The sequence below is a fragment of the Xyrauchen texanus genome, chromosome 1 (genome assembly GCF_025860055.1).
Source record: "Xyrauchen texanus isolate HMW12.3.18 chromosome 1, RBS_HiC_50CHRs, whole genome shotgun sequence".
NCBI classification, from domain to species: domain Eukaryota; kingdom Metazoa; phylum Chordata; class Actinopteri; order Cypriniformes; family Catostomidae; genus Xyrauchen; species Xyrauchen texanus.
This window is the reverse complement of record NC_068276.1, coordinates 16,017,027-16,031,886: the sequence shown is the minus strand read 5'-3', so window position 1 is coordinate 16,031,886 and position 14,860 is coordinate 16,017,027. Positions and strand designations below refer to the sequence as shown.

At 40.9% G+C, this 14,860-nt stretch overlaps 1 protein-coding gene across 3 annotated transcripts in view; it reads right to left on the bottom strand.

Annotated features, from left to right (window-relative positions):
• LOC127656748 (EH domain-binding protein 1-like protein 1) overlaps window positions 1-14,860 on the bottom strand; it is a 55,594-nt gene that overhangs the window by 28,520 nt on the left and 12,214 nt on the right. For 2 of the 3 annotated variants that reach the window (XM_052145241.1, XM_052145316.1), the window contains exons 5-8: window positions 14,313-14,491; window positions 13,260-13,399; window positions 4,386-4,445; window positions 4,118-4,277 (exon numbers count right to left, since the gene is read on the bottom strand). In XM_052145241.1, the coding sequence (XP_052001201.1) occupies window positions 4,118-4,277; window positions 4,386-4,445; window positions 13,260-13,399; window positions 14,313-14,491 (539 nt within the window). Of the gene's footprint in view, window positions 1-4,117; window positions 4,278-4,385; window positions 4,446-9,383; window positions 9,572-13,259; window positions 13,400-14,312; window positions 14,492-14,860 lie in introns of those variants that run through there. The other variant, XM_052145401.1, reaches the window with a different exon arrangement.

Here is a 14,860-nt window from a genome sequence, read left to right as displayed (position 1 = left end):
TGGTAGCGTCAGGTTTTTTCTTCGTAGACAAGAAGGATGGCGGGCTTCGTCCCTGCATCGATTACCGTGCCTTAAATAAGGTAACGGTAAAGTTCGCCTATCCCTTGCCTCTTATCCAGCCAGCCCTTGAGCAAGTCAGCAAAGCCAAGTTTTTTACTAAGCTTGACCTCAGGAGCGCGTACAACCTTGTGCGCATTCGTAAGGGGGACGAGTGGAAAACTGCATTCATCACCACCAGGGGGCACTACGAAGACTTAGTTATGCCGTACGGACTCACTAACTCTCCTTCGGTGTTTCAGTCCTTTATGAACAAGATCTTCCGTGACATGTTGGACCAATTCCTCGTCATCTACATCGATGATTTGTTGATTCACTCCTCTACACTGTCGGAACACACTAACCACGTCTCGAGGGTGCTGCAGAGACTTCAAGAACACGATTTATTTGTTAAGGCAGATAAGTGTGCCTTTCATCGTCCCTCCGTCTCCTTTCTGGGTTATGTCTTGTCCGCAGGAACGATGAGGATGGAAACTAACAAGGTAGCTGCAGTCCTGTCCTGGCCGGAACCTAGGACGCTGAAGGAGCTCCAACAGTTTCTGGGTTTCGCCAACTACTACAGACGCTTTATCCGAAACTTCGGGAGGATTGCCGCACCTCTCACTGCGCTGACACGAGGCAACCCGAGGTCCCTCACATGGAGCACTCCTGCTCAACAAGCCTTCCAAGTGCTCAAGGACGCCTTTACTAGTTCCCCTGTTCTCCAACAGCCCGATCCCACTCTCCCTTTCGTGGTGGAGGTGGACGCCTCTGAGGTGGGGGTGGGAGCGGTACTCTCGCAGCGACGCGGGACTCCCACTAAACTGTACCCTTGTGCCTTCTACTCCCATAAACTGTCATCCCCTGAGCAGAACTATGACGTCGGGAATAGAGAGTTGCTAGCCATTAAACTAGCCTTAGAGGAATGGCGTCATTGGTTGGAGGGTTCTAAGTTCCCTTTCGTGGTCTTCACCGACCACAAGAACCTGGAGTACATTCGTTCAGCCAAGAGGTTGAACCCCAGACAGGCCAGGTGGGCCATGTTCTTCACTCGTTTTAACTTTTCGGTAACCTTTCGCCCAGGCTCCAAGAACACCAAGGCTGACGCTCTCTCCAGACTTTTCAGCGATGGCTCTAAACCTTCGGAGCCAGAGACTATTCTCCCCACGTCGTGCATTGTAGCCCCCGTTAGGTGGGAATTGACGGAGGCCATCCTACGGGCTCAAGGTAACGAACACGCGCCTCCTCACACCCCCCCAACAAGATGTAGGTACCTACCGTTATTCGCCCTCAGCTCATGCAGTGGGTCCATACTTCCCTTTGTTCCGGCCATCCGGGTATCACCCGTTCTACTGAGCTGCTCACAAAGAAATTTTGGTGTCCCTCGCTTAAGGACGACATCCACGACTATGTCCTTTCCTGTCCAGTCTGTGCCCAGTCCAAAACTCCTCGTCACCTTCCCGCTGGACTCCTCCAACCGTTGCCCATACCCGATCGGCCGTGGTCCCATATCGCCATGGACTTCATCACCGACTTACCTCCTTCAGACGGTCAGACGGAGATCCTAGTGGTGATTGACAGGTTTTCCAAGATGTGCCGCTTGATTTCCCTACCTGGACTACCCAATGCAACCCAGCTGGCCGACCTCATGATCAGTCACGTCTTCTGTAACTTTGGCATCCCCGAGGAGATTACTTCAGATAGAGGGACCCGATTCACGTCTCGATTCTGGCGAGCCTTCAGTGACAGACTAAGCATCCAGCTAAACTTCTCCTCGGGATACCACCCCCAAACAAATGGTCAGACTGAGCGCCTCAACCAAGAGACTGGTAAATATCTGAGAGCCTACTGTGCTCAGAACCAGGGTAACTGGCACACCTACCTTCCTTGGGCCGAATACGCCCAAAATAGCCTGGTCAGCTCTTCGACCCGCCTCACCCCATTCCAATGCATCCTGTGGTATCAGCCTCCCCTTTTCCCTTGGGAGGCAAATCCGAGTGATGTTCCTGCGGTGGATACCTGGGCCCAGAAGTGCACCCAGGTCTGGAGAGCCACCCATGACCGTCTACAACACTCTAGCCAAACCCAGAAATCCAAAGCTGACCGCCGATGCAGACCCACACCTATATTCCATCCAGGCCAGCGAGTGTGGTTATCGACCCAAGACATCCGTCTTCGTCTCCCGTCGAAAAAGCTGAGCCCCAAGTACTTTGGTCCCTTTAAGATTTTAAAGAGACTTAACCCTGTAACGTACAAATTACTACTGCCACCCCGCTACAAAATCTGCCCTGTTTTTCATGTCTCCCTAGTTAAGCCATTATTTTACAGCCCTATGTTCCCACCCACTGCATCCCAGACACCCCCTCCACCACTCGATGTTGGAGGTCAGCCCGCATATGCGGTCCGGGCTTTGTTGGACTCCAGACGTCGTGGTGGTCTGTTGCAGTACCTGGTAGACTGGGAGGGCTACAGACCTGAGGAGCAGTCGTGGATACCTTCGAAGGATGTCTTGGACCAAGCACTAAAGCTTGATTACCATCGCCAACATCCCGATCGTCCCGCACCACTTCCCAGAGGTCGCGCTCCTCGTAACCGAGCGCGGCCGTCCGGAGCCGTCCGCAGTAGAGGGGGAAGTACTGTAACGAACTCTAATTCCCAAGTTCACTCTGCCCCCTCTAGCTCTCACACTCGTTCCCAATCACCAGAATATTAGGTTCACCTGCACTGTTCATTTCCTCTATTTATACCTTGCCCTTTATCCCCACGGTTGTTGGTGATTGTTTTGTCTACCACTTCGCTTTGCCAACTCTAGTGTTTTGCTAGCTTTCCCCAGTTTACCCACTCTCGTGTTCTGTCTTTGTTTATTCTGATCTCCCGGCTTCGACCCTACGCTTTCCCTTTAACTACGCTTCTCTGGATTTGCCCCTTTGTACTTCTGCCTGTCTGTGAATAAAGCCGTTTTCCCACATTGGGACTATCTCGTCTTGAATACGTGATAAATTTACACTTAGAAAACTCCTGATGTTGCTATAACAATACAAAAAAAACTTGAAGTGAAAATCAGCCCTCTTTCCTGTTTAATAAATTAAGCAATCACACGATCATGCAGAACATCTCGTGTTTTTAAACAACGGCAATACCAGCAGTGAGATCTTATGCTTTTTGCTCTTGAATTACGTACATCACTTAAAGTGTGATTGCATCACTCAAGGCCAGCTAGAAGGTCTGGACTGGGACATATCCTAAAGATCACACCCAAAAGAACAAATGAATCAATCTGATTGGCTGATGAATCTGACAATCTGACTTTAGATGCCTATTTACTGCCATGTTGAGGGATTCAGTAGAAATTCTGCTCAGACTCACGTGCTGCTTCGGGCATGTGATTTGTGAAACAGTAGTCACACTTTGCTTGTAAGCATCAAGGAATAAATTCTGACTGGATAAACTTTTTGTTTTCTCTGTTTGTTTGCAGATTAATTAAAAGTGCAAAGCGATTAAAAATACATAGGCAAAAATGTGATTGAGAATGAAAGGATGAAAGAAAAAAAAAATATTTGCAGAGAAGGCTTCGCTGGCCCTGAGAATTCACCACTGAGATATATATATAGATATATTAAACAAAGACGAAAGTGATTCAATCATAAAATAATATATGATACCTTTAACCTAAAATTGAGTTCTATTTTGTTTTCTTTAGGCAGCATTAACTATATTACCAAATCTTAATTTGTAGGCTATTAGTCATTTTTCACCTGTTGTAGTTGACGAATGCTTGCGTGATGGATATCGGATGGATTTATACAAATAAATTTGACATATTGCACAGCCCAAAAGGGAACTGAACTTTTTCATGAACAAATGTTAAATTAAGTAATTTTATGGAGACCCGCAATAACACGTGTACTCATTTTCATATTACATTTTACCTATTAATTATTGCATATTTGTTTGTTAAAAGGGGTAAATTTCCATTGCAGTGTCAGTTAGTATTAGTTGTCATTTATTCACTTCAGTGCAGCAGTTGGTTTTAATATAAATCAGCCCAACAAAATGAATCAGTTGTATGCATATTACTCACCCTTTTGCTTGCCTCACAACCTCCAGCCCAAAAACAGGTTGTTGCTTGTTAATACTGAGGTTTGGCCTTTGGTTGGCTATACTGATATCTCCTGCTTTGCAAGGGTGGGGTTCATGGTTGGGAGAAACATTTGAGGGTTTAGCGTCTGCATCCCCCTCAGCTACAGACACATACACAGATGTCATACAACAATTACTAGTATTCAAAGGAAGATGCTCAGTAATTTAGATGTAAGAAATGTTTGCTAAAAGTTGTAAGCTATCCTCACCAGAACATTCTGTATTTGGATATTCCTCTTCTGTTAATACACCTAGCTGTCTGTGTTTCTCTGAAAGAGATACAAATGTCATAAACATTATAAGTGAGGTTTCACTCAACATATGCGCATACAGTAATCTTCACAGCATACTACTGGTGCTTTCTTCCAGTAAGTGTCTTTCCCACTATTTAATTAACAAAGCAAACAATGGAATAGAACATAGAGGTAGCTCAAGCCTCATACCTGAATGTTAAGATAAGCTTCAATTTTTCTGAAATTAATTCAAATGCTACCTGAGGTATTAACTATCATTCAAACCATGCATTTATATAATACATCCCATTACATACAGTGGGTTCCAAAAGCCCCAAACAAAACAAAAATAGAAAAACACCCCACCCCCTCTCCCCACTTACATGTAAGAAAGTCTGCACACATTTAACATTTTTAATTTTGAATGTGGTCTCTGACTTTTGGACACTGTATACTCAGGCTGTTTATATGTTGCTACAGGTTGCAATTTTTGAGAAGTCTTGCATTTTTTATTTGTTCCAAATCATGACTATTATCTGATATTATCTGATTGTTGGTGATATTCTCCAATACAGTTTACTATTACAATGTTTGTGCCATTGAAACATCTGTATTCAGTCATGCATAAAATAAAATATTTTTACCATTTTGCCACAAAGCAGCTCTGATGTGTCATTCCCTACATGCGTTATCATACCCTTAAGCTTAGCTTCCCTAAAACTTTAACACTATTGTTTTGCTGTTCCCCATCTGTCGCTCACTCGATGTTGTGTAGAATGAAGCGACACTAGGAGACTTTCTTGAAGGCATCGGTTACCTCTGAACTTGAGAAAAGGCCAATGAGAAATTGGCAGACATCCCTGGATATACGGGTATATAAGGAGGGAATCGTGCATCTGTTCATTCATATTTCTTCTTCGAAGCCAAGCAGTTGTGCGATCAGCGATGAAGGGGATTTGGAGAGTGCAGCGGGGTAAATCTCCACGAACCACCCGCCCCCCAGCACACTCGTTTGCTTCCGTCCGGGTCTGACACAAGACCAGCTCACCCCACGGCCAGTCTGATGTCTCCCTTGGACCCCGTGAGCTGGATGATGATTTCGCTGGTGCATCGGAGAGCGTCACAGCGGCATCTGATGCTCCCACACGGACTTGGTTCTCGGATCTCACGCTCCTCGTGACAGGGCCTTCAGAGACTCCCTCTTCGAGCCGCTAGAGTCAGTCAAGCTTAGAGCCCTCTCCTTGAAGATGGCTCTCCTGATTGCGAGATCAAGAGGGTTGGGGAACTGCGAGCATTCTCTGTCAGCGACACTTGCCTGGAGTCCGTTCTGGCAGATGCTCATGTCATCCTAAGACCTCGACCGGGCTACATGCCCAAGGTTCCTACAACCCCCATCAGGGACCATGCAAGCGAAGCTGCCCCGGGAGGAGGCAGACCCAGCCTTATCGATGCTGTGTCTGGTGCGTGCTTTGCGTACCTATGTGGAACGTACTGCCAGGTGTTTCTATGTGGGTCCTAAGAACAGTACAAAAAGGCTACAGAATTGAATTAATACACCATCCTCCACGTTTTAACGGTGTGGTTCCCCCTACCGTGAAACCACAGCAAGCATGTTTACTGTGGAAAGAACTGCAAAACCTCTTGGTCAAAGGGGCCATAGAACATGTTCCCTTTCCAGAGAGAGAGAGAGACAGGTTACTACAGCAGATACTTCCTGGTTCCCAAGAAGGGTGGGGGGTTGCGTCCGATTTTTGACCTTCGAGGCTTAAATCGCTCCGAGGGCATTCAAGTTCAAGATGCTAACCATCAAGACGGTCGTGTCTCAAATCCATCATCGCGATTGGTTGGTCACGATTGATCTCATGGATGCATACTTTCATATGGAAAGTCTGCCACAACACAGGAAGCTACATTGAAAAGGCACGAATTACGACAACTTGACGCTTTGACAATGCAGATGTATTTTTCATCTTAAACTCAAAAGATGAAAACTTATCATTTCATTTATCTAAAGGGTTATTTCATCCAAAAATTTCAATTGTACCCCTTCACCTCAGCTCTCAAATCACTTCCCGTATTCAAGCATTCACGAATATTCAAATATACTGCATCAGGATGCATCGCGCAATTGGTTCTCAAGTTTTGGTTCTTGGTTCTGAACACAATGCCACAATTTTCAATATGTGTAACTTAAATTTCAGCACACAAAACAATCATGTGGCTTCAGAAGACTTGGAATCTAGTGCACAAGTCGTAGGCACTATTTTTACGGTAGTTTTATAATGCTTTTTGTTATTGTTGAGGCTAGACAGCATCTGTCTCCATTCACTTTAATTGTATGAAGAAAGCAGCATGAATATTTTGCCTAATATCTTGTGTGTTCCACAGACGAAAGAAAGGCATACAAGTTTGGAATGACATGAGAGTGAGTAAATGACACAATATTCATTTTGGGATGAACTTCCTCTTTAGTATGCTAAGTTACAGTTGCAGTTACACTTCCATATTTGAAATTCTAGTAAATATGATTTAGATGAGTCAAAGTTTCCACATTACATGAGAATTAATTTTTGTAGAGGTCAGTGTGTAAAACTCGGTAGATTATCTTCTCTGTAATTAATCAAACACCTGCAAAACAAATGTTAGCATTGCATAGCATAACTTATTCTTTGCAATTGCGTCCTAGCAGTGGCACCTGCAGCTCAGATGCACCGTGCGCTCCCACTTACCTGAGAAAAATTTTCTCTCAGAATATTTAGTAATAACGATGCCATGTGTCCTGTCTTTCTGTTGGCTGTTTAAAATAACTAGTGATACCTAATTCACGAATTACACATTTTTTACTCATTAAAACAGTATTGGAATATTTACAAACACAGAGAACAAACAGCGCTGGATAAAGTGTAGATTTAGCAACAATCAACTGAAACAAAAGGCTGTCTTTTTGATAGGTAACTTTGAGAAACTTCAACAATAGCTGTGCCGTGTGAATAAGAGGCTGCTCACACAAATGTGTTTTTTTGTCCACTCACGCTGTTTTTCCATCGTTTACCACATTTGCTAGATGGATGCCTTAACAAATGTGTCACGTTTCACTGTATTTTTAGCATCTCTCATGGGAGCACTGCATTTTTAGATGCTGTGTCAAGTTAACATCAGCTGTTAAAAATGTGCCTCAAGATACCTGCGTTCTGCTCTATTCATTGCACTGCGTCTTGCTTTTTTAGCACGTGAACTTGTTTGTTCTGACCGGTTGTTGTCTTTTAGAAATGCTTTAGCCAACAGTTCTATGAATGTTACACATTCCTGAGAACATTTTCAAAATGCTTCTCTCAAAGTCACCAGAATTGAATGGTTTGGTGTTGTTTTTGCAAAATAAAATTCCCACCTGGGGAGCATGCACCCTTACCCACCTAAGGCCTATACATTGTCAGATTTCTGTATGTATCCTCAGATGAGGATTTATACTAAATTTATACTTTAAATTTAGTATAACAGAACTGGGAAGTTTCACTGTCAGGTTGCGTCCGAAACAGGAAAACGCTGCCTTCAGAGGCTATATAGGACTGTAGGAAGGGATGACGGCACGTCCGAATCTACATTTACATTTATGCATTTGGCAGATGCTTTTTTCCAAAGCAACTTACAGTGCACTTATTACAGGGACAATCCCACCGGAGCAACCTGGAGTTAAGTGCCTTGTTCAAGGACACCATGATGGTGGCTGTGGGGATTGAACCAGCGACCTTCTGATTACCAGATTACCAGTTATGTGCTTTAGACCACTACACCACCACCTAATGTTCACATCGCATCCTGTCTAATGAGATACCTTCATCTGACAATTTTTTTTAAGGTAGCATAGATGTTTCCTTAGCTGCCTATGAAATCCCACAATCCTGTGCAGTTTCACAACGGTTGAGCTGAAGAAAGAAAATGCGATTGAAGAGATAGCCAGTTTGTGTATAAATTCTTGATTCCATTTCTAGCAAGAAAGTAGTATTGTAGTTATTAAATATAATACTTTATCACCCAAACTCTCTTGATTTAGTTCAAGATTAATAGTCCTTTGTGGTTTGGTTGTACTGAATGAATACTGGTATCCTAGCAATGATGTGACGTAGCGCTGCCTCGGAAGCCTGTCTGAACCCAGGTACTTTTGTACGCAAGCGCTGTCTGTTACGTCATTGACTGATAGGACAGCAAGGCAACAAGACAACTTAGCATTCAGATGCAGCCAAAATAACAGACAAACAATCAGACTGTGTTGTTCAACAACACGCAATGGTTTATCCTGCTTTTGCTCGTTTAATTAGCGGAGCAAAAATAAACAACATAACTAGCCATATTAAATTGTAAATGACTCAGTATTAATTTGTTTATAGAACTGTTGTATAAAAGCAATAATGCTACAAGCAAGTGTTCTGTTCACTAATACTTAAATACACCATCTTCCGAACGTCAGGCAATGGAACACTTTTATGGCCAAAAGTCCTAATAAATAGGAAGCTATTTATTTATTCATTTATTCCAGGACTTTCCCCGAGCAGCAGAATATGTAGCTGAGACAGCGAGAAAAGAATGAGTCAGAAAGGAGAAGGATGAAGAAATTGAGACAAAATGGAAGCAGGGTGGAGCAACTAGAATGTAGTTATAAATAAATAGACGTTAAATATTTATTTAAACTGAGATCGTTTTTTTATGTGAGACAAAAGAGACCATGATATAAGAGAAGAAACTAGCACAGCAAATTTCTGTTACACATTGGTCAATTGTACAGTTTAGATGACATAATACAAAAAAATGTAACCATAGAATGCCATGATTGACCAATCATAATCAAATATTTCAGAGAGCCGTGTAATAAGTGGAAATAAAGATCAGATCAGCACAAATACACAACTAAATTTACAAGCTACTGCAACCCTATTCTATTCAGCCTAATCAATTCTGACTACTGGCGACATGCATTACCTGTCTGTGTAACATCAGGCAGAAGGGTCTGTTGAGGGGACGGGGAGGATTGAGCAGTGGAAATAGAGAAGAGAGGTTTGCAAAGCCCAGGAACAGAAGAGAAGGACTGCAAGTGAGGGGCAACAGCACTCTCTGTAGTGCGACTGGCATCCATTAAAACATAGTCTGCCAGACCCCCAGATGGCCTTTGAGCAACAGATACAATGGCTAACAGAAAGAAGGAATGATAGCAGAGAGAAAAAAGCACAAAAAAATAAATAAAAATAACTGTCATAATTACAGGTAAAGATATGACATTATTGTGAGAGATTTTTATTTTTAATCTGTTGTTGTATCAGAGGAGGTCAGTGTAAATAACACTTTAGATCAAGACGTGACAGGACATGAATGGAAAATGTCCAGAGCTGAATATATAGCTAGCTTGATGAACAAATTCACAGGGAGCTAAAGCAGTTACTATGGAGATCAGGAAATTGTCCCATAGATCAGCAGCTGTAAAATTCATCTGTAGGTATTAAAGCCTAATTGTCAGTTTAGGATTGAGTGAGTTAAAGTGAGTTTAGGAGTATATAAATACATTTAAAAAACTAATTTTAGTGAATGTTGAAATTAACTGTATGCCTTTTAAATTGTACTGTGTTGAATGGTAAAAATAAGGCTACAGATGTTCCACAAATGATATCTCTAATGTTTTGGAGTTTTACAATAATTGTTTCTTGATTAGTTCACATTCACTTTTTTTATTTAAGAATACCTCTACAAATGTTTTTTAATCTCATGTAGATGTTCATGTAATAATTGTATGCAGACATTCAGTATACATTCAGATATTCGGTCATTGTGTAGTTGTCATTGATCTGTCACATTTAAAGATGCACCAAGTTTTTGTTTGGATGTTTGGATGAATGTTGCATAATTAGGGCCAGACTGGCTAATCGATAGAGTCAGGACAGTTTATGGTGAAGTCGAAAGGGGGCATTTCCTAAAGATTTTTTCTAAAGATCATATGCATACATTTATTGCTATGAATTTTTGAAACAGTCATAGGTGGCTCAGAATATTTATCTCTACCTCTGAACCAGATTTTTTAATGCTTTTTCTCTCTTTTCACACTATGACAGTAATGTCATCTTACCCCCACATTAACGAGAGAAGAGCTGCGACGCAGTGACATATCAGAGACAAAAAGGCATTTTATTGACAGTAAACCATAGCATAGTCATAGCAACAATACCCATTTCCGTCACATTTCATCTTTCCAAAGACACCAAATTGGGCTACGATCAAAATGACCAAAAATGGTCCATTCTATGGTTAAAATGTCTATTCTGTTTTATATAGTTTCTAAAATCTCTAGGTAAATCCCCCAAATCCCCATATTATATTAAATATCTGTTCTCAGCCACAAGTTCCTAAAGTTCCATATGTTAAGTATGTAAAGCAAAATAAAAAATGTGTGAATGTACTCAAACACGAATATTGATGATTGATCTTTAAAAATTCATAAAATAGACAGCCTATAGTAGCTAAATGTCCTATGTATGCCCCTGGCTGGAAACTATCAGATAAACATTCAAAACTTAAAAAAATTCAAATTAAATAAATAAAAAGTACAGATCTCACGCAATCGATAATTTCTCTTAGCCCACCCAACCAAAAGTTTCTGCCTACATACTCTGAACAACAGAAGTAATGTAATAATCAGTTGCAACCTTACAATAAACTATTGCCTATAACTAATTTGAATAAAATAGATGAATAATATAGATAAAATTTATTAGAAAATATTAAATGGATAAATTAAAAATCAAAGGTATTATTTTAAAAGACATTAAAATTGTATTAAGTATGATAAATGTATTAGAAATAGTTATTAAATCTTTTCTCATGCTTTATAAGGATACTGTATGATTTGTTAATTTAACTGCACAACCATATTGCAAATGCTTGTTTCTTTTGTTAAAAAAGTTCAATATTACAAATAAATCTTTGAGGTTTTTGCAGTGAATTAACTATTTTAATGGGGATTAATTTTGGAACAGGCTAATTTGTTTGAATTTGAAATGGAGTAAATGCATGAGAGATAACTAGAACGAATGAGAAATTACTTGGCGCACCTTTAAAATGCATTCTTAAAAAGAAAATAAATTATAAAAACATGTAACAGAAGGGTGCGTTTTGGCTGATTTGGGCATATTATTGCATATTATGGCATGAACAAAGTGCAACAGATGGTAATCAGCAGCACAACACTGAGGTGGTTTGCAGTATTGCACCGGATGTGTGGATTAATGTTTGTACCTGAGCCTGCCGATGGCTTGAAGATTTTGGGCAGGGTAGGAGGGTGAGCACGTGTGAATGCGGGTGAAGTGAAAGCACACAAGGAGGGACGTGTCTGAAGGAAGGGTTGGATACAGGAGGTGGAGTGGGGCAGGGCACAAGGGTGATGAATGACAGGGGGCGGTACTGGAGAGGAAGTTTAGGTGTGATAAAGGAACAGCTCATCCGCTCTGTTTCAGAATGAGCTGAGAGAGTTGATTATGATGATATTGATGGAAAAGAACAGATAAAAAAAAAGAGTCAAATTCAAAGATGTGGATGTGTAGATACTAAAGTAGAGAAGTAGCAGTAATGAAATGAAAAGAGAAACATTCCCCATAGTACAACGTTTGTTTACAGCAATTAAACACACACACATTCGCTCACACACAAATAACTTGTGACCACTGGTATGCTGAGGTCATGGGAATATGTTATACAATTACTTAAGGCTCAATAATCCTGTCAATCCATTAAAGGCAGCATGGGTTAGAAATTGCATTAGTTGTGGTCTGATAACATATTTCAGAGTATCTTATATAACATTAAATAAAAAAAATGTATACACTCATGTAAAAGTTTCTGTGTGACACTCATGATCCCCACTTTATTTTCTAATTGATGATTTTGTATTTTAGATTTTAAGTTTCTGTTCACATACTTGAGTGCAGTACTGAACCCTAACCCTCAAAATTCTGTTACTTTGTAATGTATATAATACTATTATGTCAAATAATAAAACATTCATTCTTTTGTAAAGGGAAGAAAGGATGAAATGAAAGAGTAGACGAGACAGAGCAATTAAGCTACCAGTATCAGAAGAGCCTGTGTCTACAGCAGGTCTCCAGGCCTTGTGATGTATTCTCCTGGCAGGAGGAAGAGGAGCTGACCACAGACAGGACGAATGAAGCAACAGGCAAAGAACAGAAGAGAAAGAGGTACCATTTAAGGAAAGGCACAGAGAAGAAATATGCCTTAAGTAACATCTTCCAAAAGTGTGTAAGCAGAGTAAAACTCAAAAGATGATGCTATTTTTATTTTACTTGCACCATGTAATACAGTATGGCGAATTAATTAACATAAAAGTCACGTTTAATATTGCAACAATCCATTTATCAACTTAAATATTAAAGGAATATTCTGGGTTGAATACAAATTCAATAGACTCACTGTGCCTCACTGTAACCTTGATTTTTTATTTTTAAAGAAAAGGAGAGACGAGTCTAAATACGTTTTTGTGGTAATCAACATTATGCCATAAATACTGATGATTGACCGTAACTTGTAATGAATCAGGTTATTTTATAATGTTGCTATATATGCTAATAAAGAGATTAAGTTATTAACACAACAAAAAAAATTACCAAAGAATAACCAAACTGTCTACCTACTAGTTAATTTACATAAATACTGGAAAACATAGCATATAACCAGCAGACCTTTTCAGAACAGGAAATGCCTGATTCTAAACCTACCTCCAAACTTCTGTTTTCAACTTCAAGGAGTATTAGTATGTGTACATGAGACTGTGAGTGTGTGCTTTTGTGTTAGTAATACCAATTACTGCTGTGGCCATTTTCACTGCTGCACTCAGTTTTTTGTCCTCCTCTTCATCGCTGTCATTAAAATCATCCAGGTTTCCGACATCTGACTGCTTTAAACTCATCAGACTGGCTAAACTCTGCATATCTTCATCACTGCAGGGAATCACAGAATAAACACACAAGATAACTGTGGGTATTGTAAAAATACAGAACGTTACTAACAAGCAGTTTCTCCAGTAGTGGACGTCTCGGTAACTGTCGTAACCTCCGTTCCCTGATGGAGGGAACGAGACGTTGTGTTGATGTAGTGACAATAGGGGTCGCTCTTGGGAGCTTTGAGAAAAGGCCAATGAAAATTGGCAAGTGTAATTTGCATGCCACTCCCCTGGACATACAGATATAAAAGGAGCTAGAATGCATCCTCTCATTCAGGTTTTGTGCTGAGGAGCCGAGACAAGGTCCCGGATATTTCAGCGGGTACTACAGCGTTGTTGCAAGAAGGACACAACTTCTCGTTCGCTCCATCAGGGAACGGAGGTTATGACAGTAACCTGGGGGTGGTGCCTCATGGCAGGGGTAAATGTGGTGCGGCTGGGTCCACGAATGTTTGCGGGCCCCTGGCTACGAGTGCTCGGTGTCCGGTAATAACAGCGTCCATGGGCACTGGCTGTGTGACACAAGGAGAGAGGAAACCGCTCTTTTTTTATAATGTGGGTACCGCAGCCTGTCTGGGGTGTGGTGAGCATAAAATAAATTGGTAGCTTAGTTAGCTAAAGTTTTTGAGTAGCTTGCTTAACACTGTCAATGCCTATGGTTGTAGCAGCCTCTCAAAAAGGCCCTTTTGGGCCATCCTCGAGACTCATCACAACCGGCTAGACGGTGGGGTGTAAATGTGGTGCTGCTGGGCATTTTTGAGTAGCTTGCTTAACACTGTCTATGCCTCTGATTGTAGCAGCCCCAAATGTATGTATTGTTATTTCTGTAGCTTTATACAAACGTGACATATAGCTGATGTAAGATCATGAGCACACCTGCTTAGTGGAACAATGGAATAGGAAGAACTCACGTGGCTTTGCCCTCTTTCAGGAAGACACAGGAAAGGGTGAGTTTGAGCGTGGCGTCCACAACTTTCACAGATAGAGGATTTAGTATAAATGTCAGGTCAAACTGAGCCAGCGTTGCGCTTGCATACTTCTTCATGTTCACGTCCACTGATGCTAAAACTTTCCGATGGCCCTTTGTTTCCTATAAGTGTTGGGGTTGAGATGGATTTAGATTGCAAAAAAAGTAGTGTTACTGTTTTGTATTGTAACTAATGAAGCCAATATAATTTATGATATCTTCATACAGTTGAAGTCAGAAGTTAACATACACCTTATAGTTTACATACACCAAATACTTTTCAACTCAGTTTTTCACAATTCCTGACATTTAATCGTAGAAAACATTCTCTGTCTTAGGTCAGTTAGAATCACTACTTTATTTTAAGAATGTGAATTGTCAGAATAATAGTAGAGATTATGATATATTTCAGCTTTTATTTCTTTCATCAAATTCCCAGTGGTTCAGAAGTATACATACACTTTGTTAGTATTTGGTAGCATTGCCTTTAAA